Source organism: Hyperoodon ampullatus, assembly GCF_949752795.1.
Source record: "Hyperoodon ampullatus genome assembly, chromosome: 14".
Taxonomy (NCBI): domain Eukaryota; kingdom Metazoa; phylum Chordata; class Mammalia; order Artiodactyla; family Ziphiidae; genus Hyperoodon; species Hyperoodon ampullatus.
The window spans coordinates 38,025,510-38,050,391 of NC_136927.1; the positions used below are offsets into that span (position 1 = coordinate 38,025,510).

Here is a 24,882-nt window from a genome sequence, read left to right on the forward strand (position 1 = left end):
GGTCCGGGAAGATCCCACATGCCGCGGAGCGGCTGGGCCCGTGAGCCATGGCCGCTGAGCCTACGCGTCTGGAGCCTGTGCTCCGCAACGGGAGAGGCCACAACAGTGAGAGGCCCGCGTACCGCCAAAAAATAAATAAATAAATAAAAATAAACAAAAAAGAAAAATAAACCAAGTAACCATGATAAGACACAGAAAAAAAAAAAAAAAAAGCCCAACACGTTAAATATTTTTGAGCTCCTCCTATGTTCCCGATAGGTGCTAAGTTCTTTACAGCCATTATTGCACCAGGCCTCACTACAACCCTGTGATTGCTTTTCTCTTTCCTAAAGAGTTATTTTTCAGGTGCCTATGGACACAAGTCACAGAGGAGAGACAGATCAACAAAGGTCCCTGGATGGAAAGGGCATGAGAACTGTGCAGTAAGTAGCAGGCCAATTCTCAAGTCTATCCCTCTCCATTTTACAGATAAAGGTGAAGCTCAGCGAGGTTAACTCATCCACACAGTAAGACTGACCTGGGATCAGAGTCCAGGACTGTTGGACCTCAGTTCATGGTCTTTACGAGTATGTTCTATGGCAGTTGTTCTCAACCTAGACAACTGTGCCCCCAAGGGACATCTGCCAATGTTTGGGGGTCTGCAGGGAAGGAAAGTACTACTGGCATCTAGCGGTTGGAGGCCAGGGATGCTGCTAAACATCCTACAATACACAGGACAGCCCACTCAACACAGAATTTTCCTGCCCAAAATGTCAATAGCGCTGCCCCTTGAGAAACCCTGCTGTATGGGCTGGATTTCAGGCCAAGGAACATGTATTCTGGCTCTGACTTGAAACTGAAGGATTTGGGATTAGACTTTTTCATTTATAAAATGGAGATACTAATCGAACCGATCTTTAGGGATCTCACTGGCTCATGATATTTGCGTTTGGGAAGTAATGGTTAAAACCTTCCAGTCAAGGTCGTACCTCATCACTTGTCTGTGCTGAGCTCCAGAGATGCTTCCAGAAGAGCTGGTTCAGGGTATTTAGGCAGGGGAAGCCCTGAGACCCTGGGAAAAGCCGTTCTCAGCTGCCAGTCCACCTGCCTCAGAGACGGCCTGGGCGCCCTCACTCCAAGCCAAGAGTGTAGGAAGGGCAACTCTCTCTGAGCCTCAAGTTTCCTCACGTGCTCCTCACTCGTGGCTTGTCCGGGAGGCTCCAAAAAGCTGAGGGAGACAGCGTCCTCTGCAAGAGCTGCAGGCGGGAAGAGCCAAGCGGAGGGGAGGGGAGGGGAGGGGAGGGGAGGGTAGAGGAGGGTAGAGGAGGGACGGCGCGGGGCCGCGCGGCGGAGGAATACTGCTGGCGGGGGTGGAGTGAGAGCGCAGGCTCCCGCTTCAGAGCCGCCGCTTGGGCGTGTCTCCTCCAGCTGCCCGCACACGCAGCGCGGCCTGCAGCGCGGCCGCCGGGACCAGGTGAGAGCTGGCAGCTTGGGCGCAGGGGACCCAGCTGGGTAGACACCCTCCTCGCCGGGCGGGACAAATTTTGGAGGAGGGCGGGGGTCGGTTGAGAGGATAGTCGGTGTCCCACGCCCGAAGCCTTCAGCACGACGTTTGGTAATAAGGGGACTCTCATCCCTCCGAGCCCCTGCGAGACCCCCATACACACACACACACCCTTACACCTACTACTACATTTGGTAAAAGGGTTGCCATCCCCATCCCACCCCGGACCCTTCCCCTTCTTGGGAAACCTGGTTGGGAAGACTCCGAACTCCCTCTTTAGGATTAATGAAAATGGGTGCCCTCCTCCCTCCCGGGTTCCTCTTTTCTACGGAGGGCTCCTCCCCCCTCACTGCAGAGAGGGGAATTCCAAGTACCACAGGTGGTACTCGACTCCCCGCCCCCGAGCTCCCATTTCTCAGCCTCGGCGCCCCCTCGGGCGCAGAGCCACCTCTGTACGTGCATCACCCCCCTTTCCCCCCTCTCCTTGGATCCCAAGAAACTGGCCGTCTGTCCCCTCTCGCGTCTAGGAAGGCTGAGAGACTGGAACCAGATGGGGAGGGGGAGGTCTGGATAGGCCCGAGGCGCCCGGCGCCTCCCGGCCTCAAGCCGGAGATGCGACCCCTCCCCCGCCCGGCTGGAATGCTCAGGGTTTCCTTTTGTCCCGGGAGGGGCAGTAGTGGAAGAGCCGGGGGCTTTTGGAGTGGGGGGGGGCGTGGAAGGGGAAGGGCGGGTTGGCTCGTGTCCTTCTGGCTCAGCCCGGAAGGCGCGGAGAAGGCAGAAGGCGGGAAACTGTGCGCTGCGTCGGGTTAAGGGGTTGCCGTCTTCCCTCCTCCCGAGACCTCTCAGTGCCTGGGGAGGCCCCTCCGAGGAGTGAGTGACTAGGGGGTCTGGGGATTGGTGGCCCAGTGGTTGCATTCCACGGATGTGGCCGCTGGCATTTTACCCACGCTGGCCCCTATTGGACTCCCCAAACCGGTCCGGGTGGCGCTTGGGTTTCCAAGGCCCTGGGAGACCAGTAGGGGAGCTGGGCTTGTTTCTGACCCTTGCAGATTGGAGATTAGGGGAATTGAGTGCTGGGAACATCGCAAATTCAAATCTGTGCCAGCTGTAGCTTCAGAGACAGTATAGGAATGGGAGTTTAGTCCTGCCCTGTTCAGGGGATTCCTGTTTCACAAAAGGGATTGTAGCAGAGAATCTCTAGCTGGGGAGATTAAAATGTGCTTTAATTTGGTGCTAGACCCTATAGATATTAGGAGATACCTCTTCCTATCTCACATAATTAGCATGGGGGACGTTCAGTATGGTAAATAAATGTGAGCCTCTCTCAGTTAATTTTGTCCACTGTGACAGAATCTTTTAGGCGTTTGTGCTATAGATCAGGAGATCAGTTGTAAGGGAGAAATGGAAAAGATATCTGTGTCCAGCCCTACAGTGTTGTTCTGGAAAATATAAAATAACAATATATTAGTTTATATGAAAATAAAAAAGGGTTTAAAAGATAGATATCTAACTTAACAAAAAGCTTTTATTAAAAATAAATAATTATGTGAGATTGGGACAGTCTTGTATATTCCAGGCTGTTGAGTCACAGGGTATAATTGTGGCAAAGTCTGTCCCTCAGGTGCCTCTCTTGTTATGGAGCTGAGACTTACAAGTAAATAGAGAATAATTTATGGCACAATGTGATTGGGAGCCGACCTGTTTAGTGTATTGGCCATTGTCACTTGTTTGAAAAAGGTTTTCTGGCCAAAAAAGAAAAAAGGCAATAGGACTTGAAATAGTGTATTCAGCTTTCTTACTTTCTTCCACATTCTTTTCACAATTTTGTCAGGCTAAAAAAACATAAGCTCTCAGAGACAATACCATTAACATTTTGTTATATGTCCATCTAGATCTTTTATTTTACTATGGATATATACATAGAATACATAACTACATATATGTATTTTATATTATGGATATATGCATAAAATATGTAACAATATATAGTATTCTATAATTTTTTCACATCATAGATGTATTTTTATTTCACTAAATAAATATCAATATCATTTTAATGGCTATACAATACTCCATTCTATGAATTTATCATTATTTAACCTATTTCCTATTAGTAGACAGTTAGCTTCTTTCCACTGTTTTACTATTTATTATGTATTAGGAACAGGGGTACACTGCACATCCTTTTGGCATGTTTTGATATAACTGATTATTCAAGTTCCTGGAGAGTAAATTGTTGGATCAAGGTATGTGCAGTTTGAAATTTTGATAGATATTGCCAAGTTACCCTCCATCTGCATGCCCACCATCAGTGTGTGAGGACAGTAGAATCTCTTGTTGGGTCAGTTGGGTGAAGACCACTAATGGTTTAAGATACTTTTCATTTCCTCCAGTGACAGCAAGAGACAAGGTGACATGAGAGATTTGACTGTGCCCTGCACTGAAGAGCTTACTGGTAGAATTAATCCCTAAAGAGACCTGAAGTGGGTCTCAGGATGGTGAAAGAAGAGCCCCCGAGTACTTCAAAGGACTTGCAGGAGCTGCAGAGGAGGGTGTCTTTGCTGATAGCGTCTGTCCAGAGTAACTCAAAGGTCAGTTTCCAACCAGAGCATATAATGGAAGATTCCAAAATAATACTAGCTTAAACACCTTAGAAAGTTATTTCTCTCTCAAGTAGAAGAAATTTGGAGGTAGGTCAGGAATCTCTCTAACTCACCACCTTGTCATGTCTGAGTTGTGACCTTCAAACTCACTGTCCAAGATGACTGCTAGAGTATCAAGCCATTGTATCCATATTCTAGGCAATAAGATGTGGGGAGAGAAAGACTTGCATACCACCTCCAATTTAAGGAGACTTCCTGGAAGTCATACACACACAAAGCTTCCAGTTGCACCTCATAGACCAAAATTTAGTCTTATGATCAGCCCTTGTAGCAAGTACAATTCTTTAGCTGGAAATAGAGGCAACTCTTAGTCTGTGCCACAGATACCATCCTTTTTTTTGTTTTACTGTTAATTTTGACCTGTTACCCTGAATATGAGAGGCTAACATCTACTTTGAGCCCAGTGTTCCACTAGAAATCCAGTGTTCAATAGAAATACGACATAAGCCACAGAAGTAATTTAAAATTATCTAGTAGCCGCATTTAAAAAGTAAAAAGAAGCAGGTGAAATTAATTTTAATAGTGTATTTTATTGAACCTATCTAAAATATATTTCAACATGTAATCATTATAAAAAATATTAATGAAAAAAGTTATTGAGATGTTTTACATTCTTTTTTGTACTAAGTCTTTGAAATCCAGTCTGTATTTTACACTTAACAGCACATTTCCATTTGAACTAGCCATTTTACAAGTGCTCAATAGCCATTCAATGGCAATGGGACTTGAGATAGTATATTCTGCTTTCTTGAACTTTTATCTTTATTGCTTTCTTCTATGTGCCTTTCAGCATTTTTTCAGGGAAAAAATAACAGCTCTCAGAGATAATATTATTAACATTTTGTTGTATGTTCTTCTAGACTTTTTTTCTATGCAGTATACCCGTAAAATACATATGTATATGTAAGAAAGTGAACTGGTTGGTGATCTGTTTTTCGTATTGGACACCACTAGTATCTATTTGAGGAGCCAGACCTTTGCAGTCTAGGGCAATATACTCTATAGAGATCTTTTCTGAACTCATCCCCAAATGCCTCTGGCACTCTTTGTGGATTTAGCAAGATATTTTTAGGTTGGACAAGCAGCTTTCTAGCCAGCAGGCTGAGACTCTTGTTACTAAAAGTTAGCTCCATGAGAAAGGTCCTCATACTCATCTACATGTTCAGTTGATTCTCGTTATATAATTTGTGTTAGTTCTGTTCTGTTGAGTCACCTCAAACACTGAATTAGCACATACTGAACAATTGCTCAAACGGGTAGTACAGGATTAGGTTCTGGCAAACTTCTGGTGGCAACATTTTCATCAACCAATCAAACCATAACCTGTTTTGTGTGTCTTAAGGTCACCTTTATTCTGTAGATATTATTGATTCATTAACATTGAACTCCAGGCCAACAGCCTGTACTATACAGGCAGCTATAACTCTTGCCTGGATGAAGTTTATCTAATACACGTACGGTATTTTCTCTATAAGGCACGTCACAGCCTTCTTATACTTAGGAACACTAGAAAGTACTGCTACACATTTTAAATGTCAAAATCATCAACTGAAAACATAAAAATGCAGAAAAAGATGGCACTAAATAAACCATGAAAGGGACAGTTGTATAAAGAGCTGAAACAAGAAGGCAGAGTGTTGCCTAGTTTGGCCTCAGCTGGGAACATGTGGGTCAGGTGGCTCACGTTTTTCACTGCCTTGTGCACGTCCATGAAAGCAACTCGAAGTGTTGATTCTGGGGTTACAGATCAATTTTAGTGGGTAGGCAAATTCACAAATATGGAATCTGCAAATGTAATCTGACTGTACATTAATTAACCTTCATTGAGCACTTATTATATGCAAAGCACTGTGCTACGCACTTGGCATATCTTAACTTAGTTAATATTCGTGTCTACCTTCTAAGGTAGGCATTTCAAAACATGTGAACTCTGACTTCTTGACATTTCTTCATTTTTTCACCTTAGATCCTCAGCCATGGTCATTGGAATAGATTTGGACTAGATAACTTCCAGGGCGGTTGACTCCCAGAATGATGGGACAGATCATCAGTTGGCTAAGCCCTGATGTTCTTCAGATAGTCCTGAGGTCGTTTCTTTTAAATTTTTAAATTATATTAATTGAATTAATTATATTAATTGTGTTTACTCAATAGAGTAATATTGTCAGTAAAGGAAAGGAAATCACCTGTAAACCCATCACTAACAAATCCAGTGGTGGTATTATCATTACTGTTGTTGTTGTTGTTATTATTATTAGGATGCTTTAGTATGTAATTTTTAGATCTAGTGGTTTTAATTGTGGCAGATGTAGTTCTATATTTTTATTTTTGCTTGATATTGTATATTGGTATTTTTCCATATTAAAGCATAGGTCTTCTGAACAATTGCTTTTCTTGGTGGTAGAACCTTCCCTTAGATTGACATACCATAATTTACATAGTCATCCCCTTGCTTCTATGATATTTAGATGATTTCTTTCCCCCAATTAATTTATAATCTTTTCTCAGAGTTAAATAACCCTTTGAGTTCCAGATAAGAATAGATGGCTTCCAGATGGAGTGTTTGTGAAACAACTCCGTCATCTCTTCTAGGAAACCTCTGGAATGTCAAGTCTTAATTGTCTTACTTTTAGACTGACAGAGTCAGAAACCTGTCCCAAATAGCTTAAACAAACAAACAGTGAGATCTGCCAGGGCTTTGGGGAAATGTAAGGCTATCATAGAAGCCAAGGCAGGAAGTAAACAGGGCGGAGCCTCAGGAGGGGTTAGAACCAGGGTCTGGCAGGTCACTGGGGTCAGAGATAACTCTCAGTGCCCTCTCTTTTTTTCTTTCTTTTTTTTTTTTTTTGCGGTACACGGGCCTCTCACTGTTGTGGCCTCTCCCGTTGCGGAGCACAGGCTCCGGACGCGCAGGTCCAGCGGCCGTGGCTCACGGGCCCAGCCGCTCCGCGGCATGTGGGATCCTCCCGGACAGGGACACGAACCCGTGTCCCCTGCATCAGCAGGCGGACTCTCAACCACTGCGCCACCAGGGAAGCCCTCAGTGCCCTCTCTTGAGACATATTGTTCCTCATCGTAACTCTTCCTTGTATATCAGCTTCATTCTCCTCTCTTTGCAGCCTGGCTTCCTTTGCTCTTCCATTCACATGGGCAGACATGATCGCCCAGGATGGTACCTTCAACTCCCCTTGTCTCCTCCAGCTCCCAGCTGAAATCCTCTATGGGACCTGGTCTTGGGAGTGCTTGATTCCTAGGAGCAAGAATCTGCTTGACCAAGTCACCTATGGCCAGGGAGGTGGCAGTTGGGCTGGGGCTTTCCATTTCACTGGTATAAGCATGGCTTCAGGGGCCTACCCCTGCTGTGAGAGGGGGCAGTTTTCACAGAGGAGGTAAGAGAGATGGAGCATGGGCTGGGCAGGTGCCCTCCCAATGGTATCTCCTTGTGTGGATTACCTAGGACAAAATAGTTTTGCTCTCATGCTGGCCCTTTCCTTCCACAAAGGATGTTTTTGAATTACCTCCTTGGCACCTGTATTCTAATCTTGAATCACAAGGACCAAAATCTGGGAGAAATTGTCACGCAGCACCTTGGACTTGTCATTACCAGTGGTTTTAAATAATGCTGACCCCTCTGCCCTCCACCCCTCTGGTAGCAAAGACAGTGGATACTGATGATCTTTTGCATTCTAACACCAGGGAATTAGCCTCTCTTCTGAATAGTTCCAGATGGAGCCTTCATGTCCTTAAACACTGGCCATGTTGTCCCTATTTTGGAACCTCCCATACTCATGTGTGCATTTTAAAATAAATCACCTGTGTTTGACCTTGGGCAAGTTGCTTGGGCTCATTGACTCTCCATCTCATCTTCTCTAAATTAAGCAATGCCAGGCTCATAGCTTTGTTGTGAGGATGATCTCAGATGTCGTTTGAGAAGGCCTTAGCACAGAGTCTGGAACATAATGGTGCCAGTCTGTCCCAGCCTGGCATTCCTGGGTTATTTAGCACCGCACCATGCCTGTAAAATCTAGGTTGGATAACCTGTGTCTGCTTCCAGGAGGGCGATGGAAAATGTTGCTGAATAATAAGCTCTCCCACTTTCCATCCTTCCATTGTGTCACCCTCTGTTGCCTGGGAGAATAAAAAGTTAATTGCTATGGTCTAATTCCCGGATTTAAATAATGTTAAATTTTGCCTTGTTACCTACCTCATAGCATTGTAGAGAGAAAAAAATAAGGAGGTTTATTGAAAGCTCTTAAAATAGTGCTTGGCACTTGAGTGTTTAATGAATGTTCTGTATTATTATTAGGCATAACTGAATCATATCTTCCTCTTCTGAGACAGAGTGGTCTGAGCAGGGCCATCCTCCCTAGGGGAAGACAATTGCTGGGCTTAATTGTCTGCATCTTAAATTGGTCTCTCTGCATATCTGAATAACTTTCTATTTTTTCCTTGTAGGGCCCAGATTTAGAAGAGGCTAAGAAAAAATTAGATTTCTTAAGGACTACAAGTAGTTCCTTCCTGCTTTTCTCCTCTTGGATCCCCATGCCAAACTGTCTCCTGGTCCTGTTGAATTTTCTTTTGTCATTCCACTTTCATACTGCATCTCCTCCTCCTCTTCCCTCCCTGCCATCAGCCTAGTTTTCTCTTGCTGGCTTCCCTGCAAATCTTCCTCATTGCCTCTTGCACAGGACCACCAGGTTCATCTTTTTTAAATTATTCCTTGGATTGCATCACAGTCCTGCTCAAATGCCAACAGTTCGCTTCTTGTTTTTTTTCTAGGTAAAATTTGAGTGAGCGCTTTTCAACAGAAATATTATGTGAACCACATATATAGTTTTAAGTTTTCTAGTAGCCATGTTAAAAAACATAAAAAGAAACATGTAAAATTAACTTTAATAATATATTTTATATAACCCAGTATATCCAAAACAATATAATTTCAACATGTAATCAATATTAAAAAATCATTGATGAGATATTTTACATTCTTTTTTTAATACACTCAGTGCACATCTCAATTCACATGCTGATTTTCCATTGGAAATACTTGGTCTCTATTCAGATTTCATAAAATTGATCATTGAAAAACTTATTTGAAACATACCCACCTTATTTGAAATGTAATTAAAATTTTTTCAATGACTGAATCAAACATCAGTTTTTAAATTTAAATTAGATTAAAAATCCAATTCATTGGTCACGCTAGCCACATTTCAAGTGCTCAGTGGCCACATGTGGCTTCTGTGCTGGACAGTCTAGGTATAAAGTCATAAGCCTGGCATTCTGGTGTTCCAGCCTCATCTGCTCCCCCGCCACTGTGGTTACTGGGTCTCTTGATTTTAAGGATCAGAGAGAGCAGTTCAGTCTGTCAGATGACCCCTGGAGGTTTACTAAGGATACACGTAGACTAGAGCTGGAAAGCAGTCAAGACCTGAGACAGCTCGAAGGACCATCCAGCCCCACTCCCGCGGCCCCTCTGCCTCTCTCTCACCTTCAGCCGCCCTAACGGGAAGATCTCACTGGGTTCTGATCCTAGAGTATCCAAGCTGGGTATTTCCAGCTCAGAGGTGGTTCCTGGCACAGTCACCTCTGGCGAGAGAAGCTGAACAGCCAAGTCTTAGATAGCTTTTGTCAGAAAGGAGTAGCTGGAGGCAGTGTAGCCCATAGGCGTTATGCCATTTTGGGCCCGGAAGTGAAGTTTGTCAATGCTGAAGCCCCAGGACTGAGAACGGTGGCTTTGTGGAACAGCCTTTTCTAGTTAAGCAGAGTGAGTCCTGTGCTTTGTCACCATCAACTTGAGCTCCAAAATCCTCCTGCCTTCCAGCTTGCCCACAGTTTCCTCCATTTGAATCACTTGGGTGAACAACTCTTTCTAGGAGAACGTGCGTTTTGGTTAGTGGCACCCACCATCACTGAAGCTTAAATTACATCTTCAGTTCACCTGCTGGCCTACATGGCCCTAAGGAATGAGACACAGGAAGGACCAGTTTTGATGGGGAAAAGTTCTGGAATGATGGAAGCTTTCAAGGGAATGGGAACTAGCATGCCAGCACTGAGGAGAGAGATGGCGTGGACCCTAAGAAGAGGGGGAAGCCCATCCTTGTGAGGATGCCTAGGGCCAGCTCTGTATTAAAGCAGCCCCCCCAACCCCTCACTGAGCCAGCTCCAGAACCCTTTTGCCTGGTGGAGGAAGATAACCTACTTATTAACACAGCATAAGCTTGCAGTAGTCATCAGGCTGTGGCCTGACTGTGGTATCCAGGTTGATGACATAAAAACATTTTCTCCTAATGAAGTGGCAGCCATTGCAAACATCTGACATCTGAAGTGAAAAGATTTAGCTTTGAATGCCTAGATTTTGCCACTTGGAAGCCGTGTGACTCTAGGTGAGTCATTTTGTCCCACCGTTTCTCAAACTTTAATGTGTGTACAAATCACCTGGTGATCTCATTAAAAAACAGAATCTGATTTGGCAGGCCTGGGTCAGGGCCCAAGATATTGCATTTCTAACAAGCTCCCAGGTGATGCCAAGTAGCTAGGACTTAACCTCTCTGTGCCTCAGTGGCCTCAGCTGTAAAGTAAGCAGCCAATTGTACATATATTACATCAGAGCACACATATGCTGAGGATGCCTTCTGAGAGGGTGTGTGTGAAGCAGCAGAGCCATGCCTGGGTCTTTCCTCCTTTCACAAGACTTGAGGTTGGGTGGAGCCCTCAAAGTTGCCCCCTGTCCACAGCTGCCTTAAGTTGTTGCTGGGGCAGCTCATGTCTTGGGAGGATTATTATTGTTGACTTCTTAGCTGTGGGCCTTCCAGCTTTATGACCTTGGCTTATACTTCCTATAGCTCGGGTGAATTCATCAACCTGGGGTTCAGACATGGCATTCAGTCCTGCTCGTCTCCTTTGCCCTCAGGTGGTTGCCTTTATGAAGTCTCCAGTGGGTGAGTACCTGGACAGGCATCCTTTTCTGACCCTCAACTTGCTGGTGTTTGCTGCTGTGTCGGCCGTTCCTGTTGGCTGCTTCCTGCTCCTCGTGGTGCTTGCCTCCCTGGCTGCATTTGTGGGAGTCATATTACTAGAAGGTACCCTACTCAGTTACTCTCCCCCTTGGAAAATGACTCACTTGGGATGACAGCATTTATTGGGCATCTGCCACTCTTGTCAAAGGTTCCTGTTCTTGTCAAAATCACATCGACCAAGGCAGGTTGTCAGAGTAGTTAAAACATGGGCTCTGGAGTCTATTAGAATCCCACCTCCCCCAGTGTGATTTTGGACACATTATTTACCCTCTCTGAGCCTCAAATTCCTCATATGTAAAATAGGGGTATAATAATACTATCTCAGAGGGTTGTGAGGATTGAAACTTACAGTTGCATAAAGTACTTAGCACAATCCTTGGCACAGAGTAGCTTCTCCATGAATGCTAACTATTGTCATTAAACAGAGAAGCCATTCACTCCACAGATAGTTACTAAGCACCTGTTGCATGCCAGGTGCCTTGCTATGTACTGAGGTTCCCCCTTCTCCACCTTTCCTCCTGAAGTCCCACTGCCAACTGTCAGCTTCTCCCTGAGTTGCTAAGTTAAAATTACTAAGAAAGTAAATCTGATTGGCTCAGTTTGCCTTTTCAAATCAGATCACAGTCCACAAAGAGTTGGTTGCCATCTGCTCAGGTGATCACCTCTGGCTCATTCTATGGCTTCCCAGAGCTAAGAGCACCCAGGATTGCTTCCCTACCAAAGGGATTGTGGACAAGGCAGTTTACACTTGAAGAAGAAGGCAGGCACGGTAGGTGGATGAGCCAAATACAGTATGGCAGAGTGGTTGTTCAGTAAATATTGATGGATAGATGGGCGAAGGATGAATTAATATTAAAACAAAGGTAAATTTAGAAAGAAATAAGAGAGCCACTACCTTTTTGTGGTATCATACAAAGCTTTACAGGAGAGAGCACTTTAAAGATGTATAACAACTTTGTCCCAGAGTAGACAAGGAAGGGCTTTCTAGATAGGAGGAACAGCATGTGCAAAGCTGTTCCACTTTAGAGCAGTGGTTGTGCAACTTGAGTCTGCATAAATCTTACTTGCTTTTTGAACGTGTGGACTTCCATGTATCATCCAGAGATTGTTACTTAGTAGGTCTGGAGTGGGGTCCAGAAATGCAAATTTTCAACAAGATTCCCTAATACATCTGATTCTGCAACAGGTGGTTGTTAGCCATCCTTTGAAAAATACTGATCTAAGATTTTGTAAATCTTTATGAAAAGGCAGCATGTCTGTTTACATTCTCTACTTTCCTTCCTTTCCAGAGTCCATCCCTGAAACTGTCACTGTGGAGTACTGGGTGGGCTATTTGACAACTCGTGAGGCAAGGGAAAGGATGTCTGCCTTGCAACATTTGCCATGTTACTAGTTCTGCATTGGAAAGAGGAATTTTGTTATGAGGAAGGCAAGAGAAAGTGTGCTGGGCAGACAAAAACTGCCACAGTGAGTCACATATATGATAGTCATTTAATTGTCATGTCAACACTTAGAGGTAGTTATTATTATATTCTTTTTACAGATGAGTTAAACTAAAGCTCCAAGCGGCCCAAAGTCTCACCATAAATGACTTAACTAGGATCAAACTCAGGCGTGTCAACTATGAAAATCCATCCTCTTTCCATGGTACCTTTTATTATTTTTCTCCCATAGACCCCATGTTATAAAAATGTATTTTCTCTGCACTTATTAGATGGTAATTTATTAATATTCCCATTAAAAACTTATTTAATGGTGGGTAAAATGACCATTCAGACCTATGGTTACTGTGTGATAGTTGCCAGGCTGGGTTGTAAAGGATGTAATCAAAAGTTATGTTTAGATTTTACTTTATTTAGCCAGCATAGCCTTTATTTCCATAGGTTGTAGGTAAGTGTAAATTATAGTATTTGGTAGGCAGTTTGAAACACTGGTCTTGATTTACCACCCCCATTACTATCTTGGCTAACTCCTTCTAGAGGATTCCATTGGGAGGCCATCCCTGACCTTGAGAATGAGGGAGTTTCAAATTCAAACACCCATGGGCAAGACAGGTAACAGAAGTGAGCAAAGCGGTCCAAGAATAATACAGTTGGGAACAGTGGGGCCTGGAGGAAACTGGAAGGCCAGCAGTTGTTGCCATGCAGTGATGCTCACTTGGGTATTGAGATTGCCTCCTTTTTAAGTGATACCAGAAGTCTGGATTTTTGTGGAAAACCTCCTCACTTAAAACATCTGAGTTAACTGTTGTTTTAAACACAGTGGTGCAGGGTCTGGTGTTTTCAGTCTGTTTTAGATGAATGATTCTTTTGACATGCTTTCCTCTAGGACTGGTCATCTCTGTGGGCAGCCTCTCACTGCTTTGTGTCCTCTGTGGCTTGGGCTTCGTGTCACTCATCATGTCAGGGACAATCATAGTGTCCTACATGGTAGTCTCCAGCCTCGTCAACTACTGGTTTTCTCCCAGGTAAATACATGTCAGTGCAATAATTTAATCTTTACTCTTTGGGGAGATTTTCACAAGTAACACCCTAACCCTGGTCACATCATACTCAGTCTCCCAAGATAGGAGGTGCCTAGCCTTTTCACATCTCTACTTAAAAAGAGGTAAGGTTTCCTTCTCATTTTTTTTTTTTTTTAATTAACAGGTAGGAATGCTTTGGTGGCAAGTAATGAAAAACCTAAGTAGATACTAGCTTAAACAAATAGGGATTTATTTTTTTTGCATAACAAAACGCTGAAGATAGCCCAGTCCTGGCACAGCCTCTCTAGTGTCATCAAGGTACCAGGCACCTTCTGCCTTTCTGTGTTGCCATCCTTACCCCACTGGCTTGTCACATCATGGCCACAAGAAAGCTGCTGCTGGCTACACCAACTTCATTCAAGGCAGGATGAAGAGAGGAAAAAAAATGAGTCCTCACTCACCAATTGAGCCTGACCTTTTTTTCCAAGTAAATGAAATCTTTCCCAGAACCTACCCCCTTTCTTATCCCAACCAACCTCATTGGCTGGAATTTTGGCAGGTAGCCACCGTAAGCTGGAAGGGAGGCTGGGAAATGGAGTATAAACCCACAAGGAGAAGGGCCTCGGGAATGTGTGTTGGTCAGCCAAGCTCTGGTGTGTGCCATAGCTCCCCCGCTTGGGGTATAAGTGTTATTAGCAAGGCTGCTTGAAATTCAAAGAGAATCCATAGAGCCAGTTAAGTTAATATCAATAGTGCTACCTCCTCTCTCACTTAGCTCTGAAACCTACCATCACTGGGATGAAAAAAGACAGACCTATTTCTCTCCCTGCTCCATCTCCCTTCTGTTAAAGATGTAAAGAAATGGTCAATTAATTAGAATTTGAATCCCAGCTGTGCCATTTTTTACCTGTGTGATCTTGAACAAGCTGTTCAACATCTCGTTCTCAGTTTTCTTTCTTTGGTGAAATAGGGCTACTCCTTGCTCTGCCTCTCTCACTGGATTGTCATGAGGACACAAACAATAATTTGGAGAAAATGCAGTATCCAAATTAGAATGGGAAAAAGGATCATAACCCCTGCCCCTAATTCAGGCATTTTAACCTCACGGGCCCCCAGTTTCCTCATCTGTAAAGTCAGTGTAGCCCAAAATCTGGTGTGATTGCAAGAAGCAACCACAAACCCAAACTAAACCAACAAAGAACGTCATTCATTCCGCCATGTATACTCTCAGCATTGCTCTTTAAAGAGGCCTTAGAGCTGATCATTTCCTCTTGTTGCCAAACAGACTTTGGACACAACACAACTCCAGTGGCGACTGTTAGCTGGCCGTGAAGTCTACACACTTAAAGGGGCTCTACCAGGAATGACCAGCTGAATGGAACCAAAGCTTTTTTTCAAGCACCTCTGGGAAGCTGTTGGATCATCCTTGCCCCTTGGGATTATGACTCAGAAGGGACTGGGTAGTCAGTCTCTTCCTGGAGGTGTCCTCTAGCTTTTTCACTTATTTGTAGGGTCCTGCAGTGGACAGTTTTGGGGGTCTTGTTGCTCTTGGTCAGTTCCATCAGCTGACCGGCCCTCACATGGAGAATCAGCAGAGAATCTCGATGGCGTGGCAGCTCCTTGCGCCTCTCACCTCCTCCTCCCCAGAGATGCACACCTGACCTTGGCAGGGTTCTGAGCCTCTACAGGCCAGTGACTTGAACCCAAAGGCTCAGATCTTGTATCCGAGGCCCCAATTTGGGACAGCCACAGATTGTTTTTCCTTTTTCTTTCTTCCTTTTTTTTTTAAAATGAGAGCTGCTTATTTCTTCACTCATTTGAAAAAAGAGGTGGGGGGAAAAATCCAAAACAGAACAAGCTCTTCTGCCTTATTAGCCTTTTATCAGAAAGACAAACAACATTTGGGAATAATAGCCTCTCAGACAAAGTTAGATAATAGAGTCCAAACTTAACCTTACAGCCAAGAGCATTTTTTTTTTAAGTCTAAAGGTATGGTTTCCACGGTTGAGTATTGTTAAGTGATGTTACTCTTTAAAATATTTGCACTTGATACTTTTTTATTGTTTTAAGGACTTGTCTTGTTAAGACATTTCTTCAAAAACTCCCATGAAAATGATAAAAGACTACAAAAATTTTTTAAATCCTATGGGATATCTACTTCAGAGGTTTATTTCCTGTGGTAGTTTATTAAAAATATTTATTTAGATGAGCTTTTTTTCTTCACTGTATTTCAAAATACCCCCTTTCTAGACATCAAACCCATTTTTTCCTTCTGTGTCAATTTCATGGCAGATCCTGGGTAATAAGGCTTTTTTAGTTGCTAGTGATAGACACTCAACTCAAAATGGATTTAAAAAGTCGGGGCAGAGGGGGACGGATTCGTTTCACTGAACTAAAAAGCCAAAATGTAGGTCTTTAGGCACTGCTGGATCCAGGGGCTCAAGTGGTGTCATTAGGCATCTCTCTCTTTTCATCTCTCAGTGCTGCTTTCTCAGTGTGAGCTGAGTTTTAGGCAGGCCCTCCCCATGTGGAGGTCCCAGCAGCTCTAATTTTACATCAGCCTTATAGTTAGCACTCCCTATTGGACAAGGAAGCTGTTCTTTTCCAGTAGTACATTTAGATTTTTGGCTCCGATTAGACAGACTGGGTCATGTGAGCAACCTCAAACCAAACACTGTGGCCAGGGGGGATGGAATATGCTGACAGGTCAGGGCTGGGACATGTGTGCATTCTGGAACCAGGGGAGGGGGTGGGTCAGCCCCACTGGTTCTGCATAGGTGGGAGTGCTAGAGTATGTAGAGCTGGGAGGACGATACGATCCCAGAGGAGTATCGCAAGGAAAGGAAATGTATGCCAGGCAGACAGAAACAAATACTTGCTCTTTGATTTAGGAGGGCATAAAGGCCTTAATTTGGTACTCAAACTTTTCTGTATCCCATGACAGTCAGCCACACCTGTCACTAAAGGGGCCTTCAACTCTATTAGAGAACAAGAACTGCCTTTTCCTGCCAATACATGGGGGTATTAATATTAACAGTTACTATTTACTGAATGTTTCTTTCTGACCTGCAAGTGTCTGCTATTAGCTGTCTAAGCTAAATACCCTGCTGGGTTCTGAGGCTTCAGAAAAGAAGAATGAAGAGGGCCCTGGCCTCCTGAAGTTTACTTTCTAATGCAGGAGTCAGCTAACAAGTGTATTAGTTATCTATTGTTGCGTAATGGTTTACAAAGAGCACTTTTGTCATCCTACATTTTCGGTGTGTTAGGAGTACAGGCCTGGCTTAGCTGAGTCCTTTGCAAGACTACAACAGCAGCGCTACCACGTTGCTTCTCCTTTGAGGCTCGCCTGCAGAAGGATCCACATCCAAGCTCACATGGTCATTGGCAACATCCATTTCTTTGTAGGCTTTGGGGCTGAGGCCCTCAGTCCCTGTCATATGGCAGCTCACAGGCTGACAGCTTGCTTCTTCAAAACCACCAAGGGAGAACGTCTCTTAGCAAGATGGACATCACATTCTTATAACACAATCATGTATGCATAAGCACATACATCCCATCACTCTCACCACATTCTGTGGGCTAGCAGCAGTCAGGTCCCACTCACACGAAGAGGAGGGCTCACACAAGGGAATGCATACCACAGTTGGGGATCATGGGCTCCACCTTAGATTCTACCTGCTACAACAAGATTATTATGATAAGTGCATTGAAGAAAGTAGAAGGGGCAGGCCGTGTCAGCCACAGCAGTCTTTTCTTTGAACCACATAATGAGAAGTTGCCACTGTACTAAGAGCTGGTGGGGGCAGGTATTCCCAGCAGAGGGCGCAGCAAAACAAAGGCCCCAAGACTGGAAGGAGCTAAATGTGTTTAAGGAAAAGAAATATCAGTGTGACTGGGCTTGGTGAGTAAAGGGTAAATGGAGGAGAGATAGGAGCCCATCAGGACCTTGTAGGGAAAGAAATTTACAGCAAAAAGCAAAGGGAAGGTGATGAAGAATTTTACACTTTGCGTTAAGAGGGACATAATTAGATTTTTAAAGGTCACGTGTGGCCAATGGATTGGGAGTCAAAAGTCCAGTTAGGAGGTCTGTGGAGGTCCAGAGCAGAGGATGGTGTGGCTTACACTAGAGTGGAAGTAATGGAGACCCTCCTCATTTGGAGAGCTAGCAGCAGTTGGTGATGGATTGTATGTGGGTAGTGAAGGAAATGGAGACACAAGGATGGCACATAAATTTTTAATTTGAGCCAGTGGGTAGTCAGTGACACTATTTTCTGATATGGGGGCTGTGTGAATAGTCAAAATCTGCTTTGCTCATATTGAGTCAGATATGCCTTTTTGACACCAAGAGGATGTGACAAATGAACAGTGGCTTAGAGAGTAGGTATGGGCTGGGGATACAAGATTTAGGAGTATTGTCAGTACTGAGAGCTTTACACAGCCTTCTTGCGGAATGCTCTCCTGAGAGAAGCCAAGAGATCATTTTATAACATACTTCTGATCACATAAACAGCCTTGCTTCAAACTCTGCAGAGTACAAGTTGCCTTCCCACTGCACTTAAAAGTGCTAACTCCTTCCCATCCCAAGCTGCACCTGCCAGCTTCTCATTTTTCATATTCCCTCAGCCTCTGGATTTTAGAGGTGAATGAAGCGAAGGTTCAGAGCAGAAATGACTCACCAATTCTGCCAAGAAAGGTGGCATCTAAATCAGAGCTTTGCAGTTCAGGCTGTCTGCCACACTGCCTGGAGCCTGAGGCCTTTGCCGATCAAACGAAGTAAAATACAGAACCCAGTACAGTGCCTGCCACAGAACAGGCCCACAAACAATAGTTGTCAAAGTGCACGGTGCACCATCATTTGAAACTGAGTGAAACAGTTGTAAGGTTAACCATGGGGAAGATAGTCAATAATATTGAATTAGCTTTGTATGGTGACATGGTAACTACACTTATTGTGATGACCATTTTGTAATGTACAAAGACATTCACTCATTGATGTACACCTGAAACTAACATTGTGTGTCAATTATACTTAAGTAAAAAATAGGTATTGTTGGCCTTTTAGGCACAGTTCAATGTGTTCTTTATTTGGAAAGGTAATTAAGAGCACAAAACTGACTTTGTACAGTCAGAATGTTAATTTATCAGTATAACTATAGGTGTTTGTTTTTGCCCTGAGTCGGGTGCTATCTTAAGCCCTCTACACTTCAATACACGTTTTCAGTCAGTTCTCACTACCACTCATTTTATTTTATTTTTTTTTTTTTTTTTTTTTTTTTTTTTTTTTTTTTTTTTTTGTGGTACGCGGGCCTCTCACTGTTGTGGCCTCTCCCGTTGCGGAGCACAGGCTCCGGATGCGCAGGCTCAGCAGCCATGGCTCACGGGCCCAGCCGCTCCGCGGCATATGGGATCCTCCCAGACCGGGGCACGAACCCGTATCCCCTGCATCGGCAGGCGGACTCTCAACCACTGCGCCACCAGGGAGGCCCCTCACTACCACTCATTTTAGAGATGAGGAAGCTGAAAGATTGAGATGTTAAATTGTTTAAGGGCACATAGAAGCAGAAGTGGGACTCAAGCCCAGTTCACCTGACTGAAGAGCCCACCCTTGTAACCAGTGTGCTATTAAATGTTAATGCCTCCACCTGCCTTTAAGGCCTGGGATGTGGACCCATGCCCTAATAGACATTGTCTGCAACAGTTCCTATAACCTTTGCTGCTGTGTCGAATAACTTCGGGAATCCCTGTTTTCATAAAATAGGATGTGAACCGTTGGTTCCCCCTAGAGTTGTGCACATAGAAGTACTGTTCCAACCATCGCCTCTGCATGGATTCTACTATCTGCTCCACATAGAACAGGAGATTCAGCCCGGATGTTGTGACCCCAGCAAGGTATGATCAGGTGTGAGTTGTCACAAGGTTGAGGATGACTAACTACTTCATATATTCTGCTGTGCTTCCTTGAGCAGGAGGTAACAGGTGGAACTAGAGAGAGGGGGTGGAATTTGAGAATAACCTGCTTTTTCTTACCTATTCCACAGCATCCCCCCAAAACACGTGTGTGTGTACAGGCACACACATACCCCGAGTGATTAAATATGTGTGTGCACACACACACACACACACACACACACACCCTGAGTGGTTGGTAAGAATTCTGATAATTACAAATTATTGAAGTGCTTTCTTTGCCTTCTTGGGGGAAAGATAGGAGGTGGGGATTACATCCAAATCTGGCATGCCTCTTGGATATGTCTTTATGGTGAATATTATCCATCGTGTGTGTGGAAGTTGAAAATCAATGATGTTGGAGCATCCCACTCCCCACCTCCTGTTTCCAAACATTTCCACCTTCCACGATCCAGCTCAAGGCTCATCCCTCAGTGAAGTCATGTCTCACTTATGTACACTGTCTCTACACTTAGAGCCCTCATGGACCAGGCATGTTAAGCAAATGACAACCTCTCTGGGCATTGGTTTCCTCAGTCAGTAACGAGAATGCTGCCCAACCTGTCATTGGGAACTGAGGCAAGTGATCTCTAAATTATAAAAGTGCTACAAAACACTAGACGATTAAACCCTTGCTTGACTAGATTGTCTCTTGTTTGCCACTATTCCCTTATATTTGTCCTTCCTCCCACCTGCCCTACCTGCTTCCTCTCTTCCAGTGCTCTGGGAATGGAAACAGTGTCTGTATCTTTCCCTTTGGGTAGCCCAGAAACTTAAATATAGAAACCCCTGCACAATATTTTGCATTGACTAGAAAGACTGAGGAAACTGAACCTAGAGGAGTTATCCATCGGGGGTGACGTTTCCCACCGCCACCCTGGGACATTTGGCAGTGTCTGGAGGCTTTTTTTTTTTTTTTTTTTTTTTTTTTTTTTTGCAGTACACGGGCCTCTGTTGTGGAGCACAGGCTCTGGACGCGCAGGCTCAGCGGCCATGGCTCACGGGCCCAGCCGCTCTGTGGCATGTGGGATCTTCCCGGACCAGGGCACGAACCCGTGTCCCCTGCATCCGCAGGCGGACTCTCAACCACTGCGCCACCAGAGAAGCCCTGGAGGCATTTTTGATTGTCATGACTGTGTGTTTGGGGGAGATGCTGCTGGCGTCTAAGTGGGTCAAGGTCATGGATGCTGCTCAACATTCTTCAATGCACAGGACAGCCCTTTACAACAAAGAACTAAGGGGCCCAAACACCAGTGCCAAGGCTGAGAATCCCTGATCTAGACAAATAATGAGAATTTAGAGCATTAGACCACACAACAGCAGAGCTGGGCTTGAGACAGGCTGGGACCTGGGGTCCTTTGCTGCAGTGCTGCAGTTCTGCAGTGCTTGCACCTGGACACACCTCTCAAGCAACAAAATACAAAGAAACTGTATGGAACTAAAAATAACTGCGTGATAATTTGGGGCAAATTCTGGACAAAAGATACAAAGAGACCAAAAAATCCAACTGCCAATTTTGAAGAGCCCAGAGCAAAAACTGGATGTGGGGAGCAAAAGCAGGGTACCAAGCATGCGCCCTGCACCCAACACCATCTAAGGGGTGGGCAAACCACCTAAGCCACGCCTTCGGCTTGACCCCTGGACACACCCCTACCCTCACCCCATGTAAGGAATAAGCTCGACCCCCTCAGGGAGCAAGCAATCAAGGGAAACTGTTGTTTGTTCTTGCTCCCCTCGGCTGCAGCAGGGTCCCCAGTAAAGCCTTACCTGAGTTTCTTGTCTTGCCTCTAGTCAATTTCTATCGATTGGGGAAGGCTAAGAACCCTGGTCGGTATCAGGCTGAGGCGGGGCTGGAGTTGGCCAGGTCTGCACCAGAGCAGCTGGTTACACTAGCGGCTTCAGGGACACATACACCTTCATGTTTGTGAAATGTTTCAGGGTTTCAAAGAGCTTTCACAGGGCTTCCCTGGTGGTGCAGTGGTTGAGAGTCCGCCCCCCGATGCAAGGGACACGGGTTCGTGTCCTGGTCTGGGAAGATCCCACGTGCCGCGGAGCGGCTGGGCCCGTGAGCCATGGCCGCTGAGCCTGCGCGTCCGGAGCCTGTGCTCCGCAACGGGAGAAGCCACAACAGTGAGAGGCCCGCGTACCGCAAAAAAAAAAAAAAAAAAAAAAAAAAAAGCTTTCACTTATGTTATCATCTCTGACCTTTCATAAGAGTCCTGAGAGGTCCTCCTCTTCTCATTTCCGTGCCTTACTAGTCAACTGGCAGCAGAAGAAACTGGGTGAACAAGCAAGCCATTTTCTGAAGGTCTCAGAGATAGCTAGTGATTGAGCCAGGGACCCACCATCACCTGGCCCACTCAGGTGCTCTTCCTCTGCTCCCTGCTTTTTGCTAAAGCAGAAGTGCCAAGGGTGAGACATCAAGAAGTTAGACTACCGGTAATTGGGAATCAGCCATCTGGGCTAGAGAGGGCATGGGCCCCTCTGCTCGGGCAGTAGACATTGATCAGCTTCCCAAAACAGCAGAGGAGACTCAAGTCCCATACATATGCTCTAGTAGTCCTTATGGCCCAATTTAGGAACTTCAAGTCCCATTTGAAAACCTTAAAGAACCAGCAGAGGGAAATGGAACAGAAGTGTTTCCTAAAGAAAATGTTTCCTAAAGCCAGTAGAGGGCACTCACCTCAGGTGATCTGAAGGTAACTCAACTGAAAGCTGGAAGAAGCTTTAGACTGTGCTTCTTAAACGTTAATGTGCATGTGTACAAGGGGTTAAAAGGCAGATTCTGAGTCTGTAGGTCTGGAGCAGGACCTGAGCTTCTACATGGCTCACCAGCTCCTGGCGAAGCTGTTACTGAACTAGTTTTGTTTGCCTGACCTGCGCTGAGATGCTGAGGTTTACAGCAGAGAAAGGGTTTATTCACAAGGCAGCCAAGTGAGGAGACAGGAGAATAGGTCTCAGGTTCTGCCTCCTCAAAGGCAAGAGGCTTGGGATATTTGTGGGTGGAGAGTATAGGGTGGTCGAAGGTCCAGGGGAAGGCGATTGGAGGCAGGAAAAAGGCGAGGTAATCAGTGATCTGCACAAGCATATCTGAGTTACATGCTTCTTCATGGGACACATGCTTAGAAAATGGTGGCAGTAGCATGATCTGAGGGTGGATTTTTTGGCCCTCTGACGTCAAAAAGTCACCCATCAGACACTTGTGCAGGCCCAGCTGAATGGTTGGTGGTCTCAACCGTTTTTTTTTTTTTGCGGTGCGCGGGCCTCTCACTGTCGTGGCCTCTCCTGTTGCGGAGCACAGGCTCCGGATGCGCAGGCTCAGCGGCCATGGCTCACGGGCCCAGCCGCTCCGCGGCATGTGGGATCTTCCCGGACCGGGGCACGAATCCGTGTCCCCTGCATCGGCAGGTGGACCCCCAACCACTGCGCCACCAGGGAAGCCCTCTCAACCGGTTTGAACTGGGTAAGACTAGCTCCATGTTCCTTAAAAACAACTTAAGCAAACATTACTCTCAGAGGTGTTTTCTATAAGGGGCTGTTAAAGGAGTCTTGATATATATTGTCCAAGCTACATGAAGTTTGGAGGGTATGCAATTTGCAAAACAAAGTAAGCTTGGTCAGTGAAGGCAGTTTACAGGATATTATTTATTAAGCACGTTACAGTCTAAGGGAATCTAACTGATGACTGCCCTCGGTTTCAAACCCTTCCACTGCTCACACCCCGAGTAGCAAGGTAATAGATGCTCTCTCCAGTCTTCTTCTACAGCTGGTACACCTGAGGCCCAGAGAGGAAGTGCACACTGTAAGTCTGCAGTGCCAGGGATAGAACCCATGTCTCCTGCATCCAGTTCTTGCTTTATGACATCTTCCCCGCTCCTTTGACCCTGGAACAGAATTAAGGCAGGAGGATTCATCTCTAAGTAAGGGTGAGAAGTAAGTGACTATACTGTTTGCTTTGAATCAAGCTTCTTTGCATTGCATTTTCGGTCAAATCACTTCCCTCACAGAAGTATCAGTGGGAGTTCAAAGATGAACAGAATCAGACTCTGGACCTCTTGAGCCTTGAGGGAGCCAAAGCAAAATAAATTTGTTAACAAAAGGTTTTCTTATTTTTTTGGTTTATACAAATTTGGCTGTTAACCCAAAGAAAAGCTTACATATAACTTGGTGTGTTCTTATAGATGCAAATTATAGTCATAAACTTTATTCTAAAAATAAGGGTTTTTTGTTGTTGTTGTTGTTTTTTTGCGGTACGCGGGCCTCCCACCGTTGTGGCCTCTGCCGTTGCAGAGCACAGGCTCTGCGGCCATGGCTCACTGGCCCAGCCGCTCCGCGGCATGTGGGATCTTCCCGAACTGGGGCACGAACCCGTGTCGCCTGCATCGGCAGGCGGGCTCTCAACCACTGCGCCACCAGGGAAGCCCAAAATAAGGGTTCTTTAAGCCTGAATGATTTGGAATGCTTTTACCTACAGGAAACAGAGTGCCTCCCTTAAAAAATAAGAACTCTTAGCATCTCACTAAACATGAAATCCAGATACAGGTGGTTCTAGGGTTGATTTAGGAAACACAGTGAAGTAATCAGGGATCTAGGCTTTCTGTGTTATTACTCCACCATTCTCAGAGAGCATCTTTAGATTTGTTTCCTCATGGTCACAAGAAAGCTGGCACAGCTCAGGGAATCACAGTTCACACAACCACAGCCAAAGACAGGGAGAAAAGGGGCTAGCCTTATATACCTTTTTTTTGAAATGAGGAAAAAGACAGAAACCCCCTCCCAGTTTCTCCGTTAAATCTCATTGAACAGAACAGTATCATGTACCTACCACTACATAAATATCTGCAAGGGGAATTGAGGCTTTATCTTTTTTTTTTTTTCCCTTTCTCTGTCAGAGGCTTTATCTTGATTATTTAGCCCAATCAGGATACTGGGGGCATGCTATGAACAAAGTCAAGTGTCGACTGAAAAAAATGCACAAGCCAGAAGTTGAGAATTATGTTTTATTCAAGGACATTACTGAGGACTTTAGCTCAGAAACAGCCTTTCAGATAGCTCTGAGGAACTGTTGCAAAGAGGTAAGGGAAGAGTCTGGACGTATAGGAGATTTGCTGAAAACAAACAAACGTTGCTGTCAAACATCAAAATATTGCTAATCACAAGAAACAGACATCTCGAGTTAATGATTTTAGTGCTTTTCTGTGTATGTGTAGATGCAAGAGTCTGGGCTCTTTGAAATTATTCCTTTGATATGCGTCTTAACTATCTAGGGCCAGTATCTTGTTTTTTTCCATCCTGAATTCCCCTCAG

At 44.9% G+C, this 24,882-nt stretch overlaps 1 protein-coding gene across 1 annotated transcript; it reads left to right on the forward strand.

Moving 5' to 3' along the window:
- Positions 1-3,978: 3,978 nt before the first annotated feature.
- LDAF1 (lipid droplet assembly factor 1) lies at positions 3,979-14,951 on the forward strand (the record flags this gene model as incomplete). Its single annotated transcript, XM_079718760.1, has 4 exons — positions 3,979-4,074; positions 11,060-11,228; positions 13,494-13,632; positions 14,915-14,951. 4 exons carry the CDS (start codon positions 3,979-3,981, stop codon positions 14,949-14,951), a joined length of 441 nt encoding a protein of 146 aa, XP_079574886.1.
- Between the last annotated feature and the right edge of the window lie 9,931 nt (positions 14,952-24,882).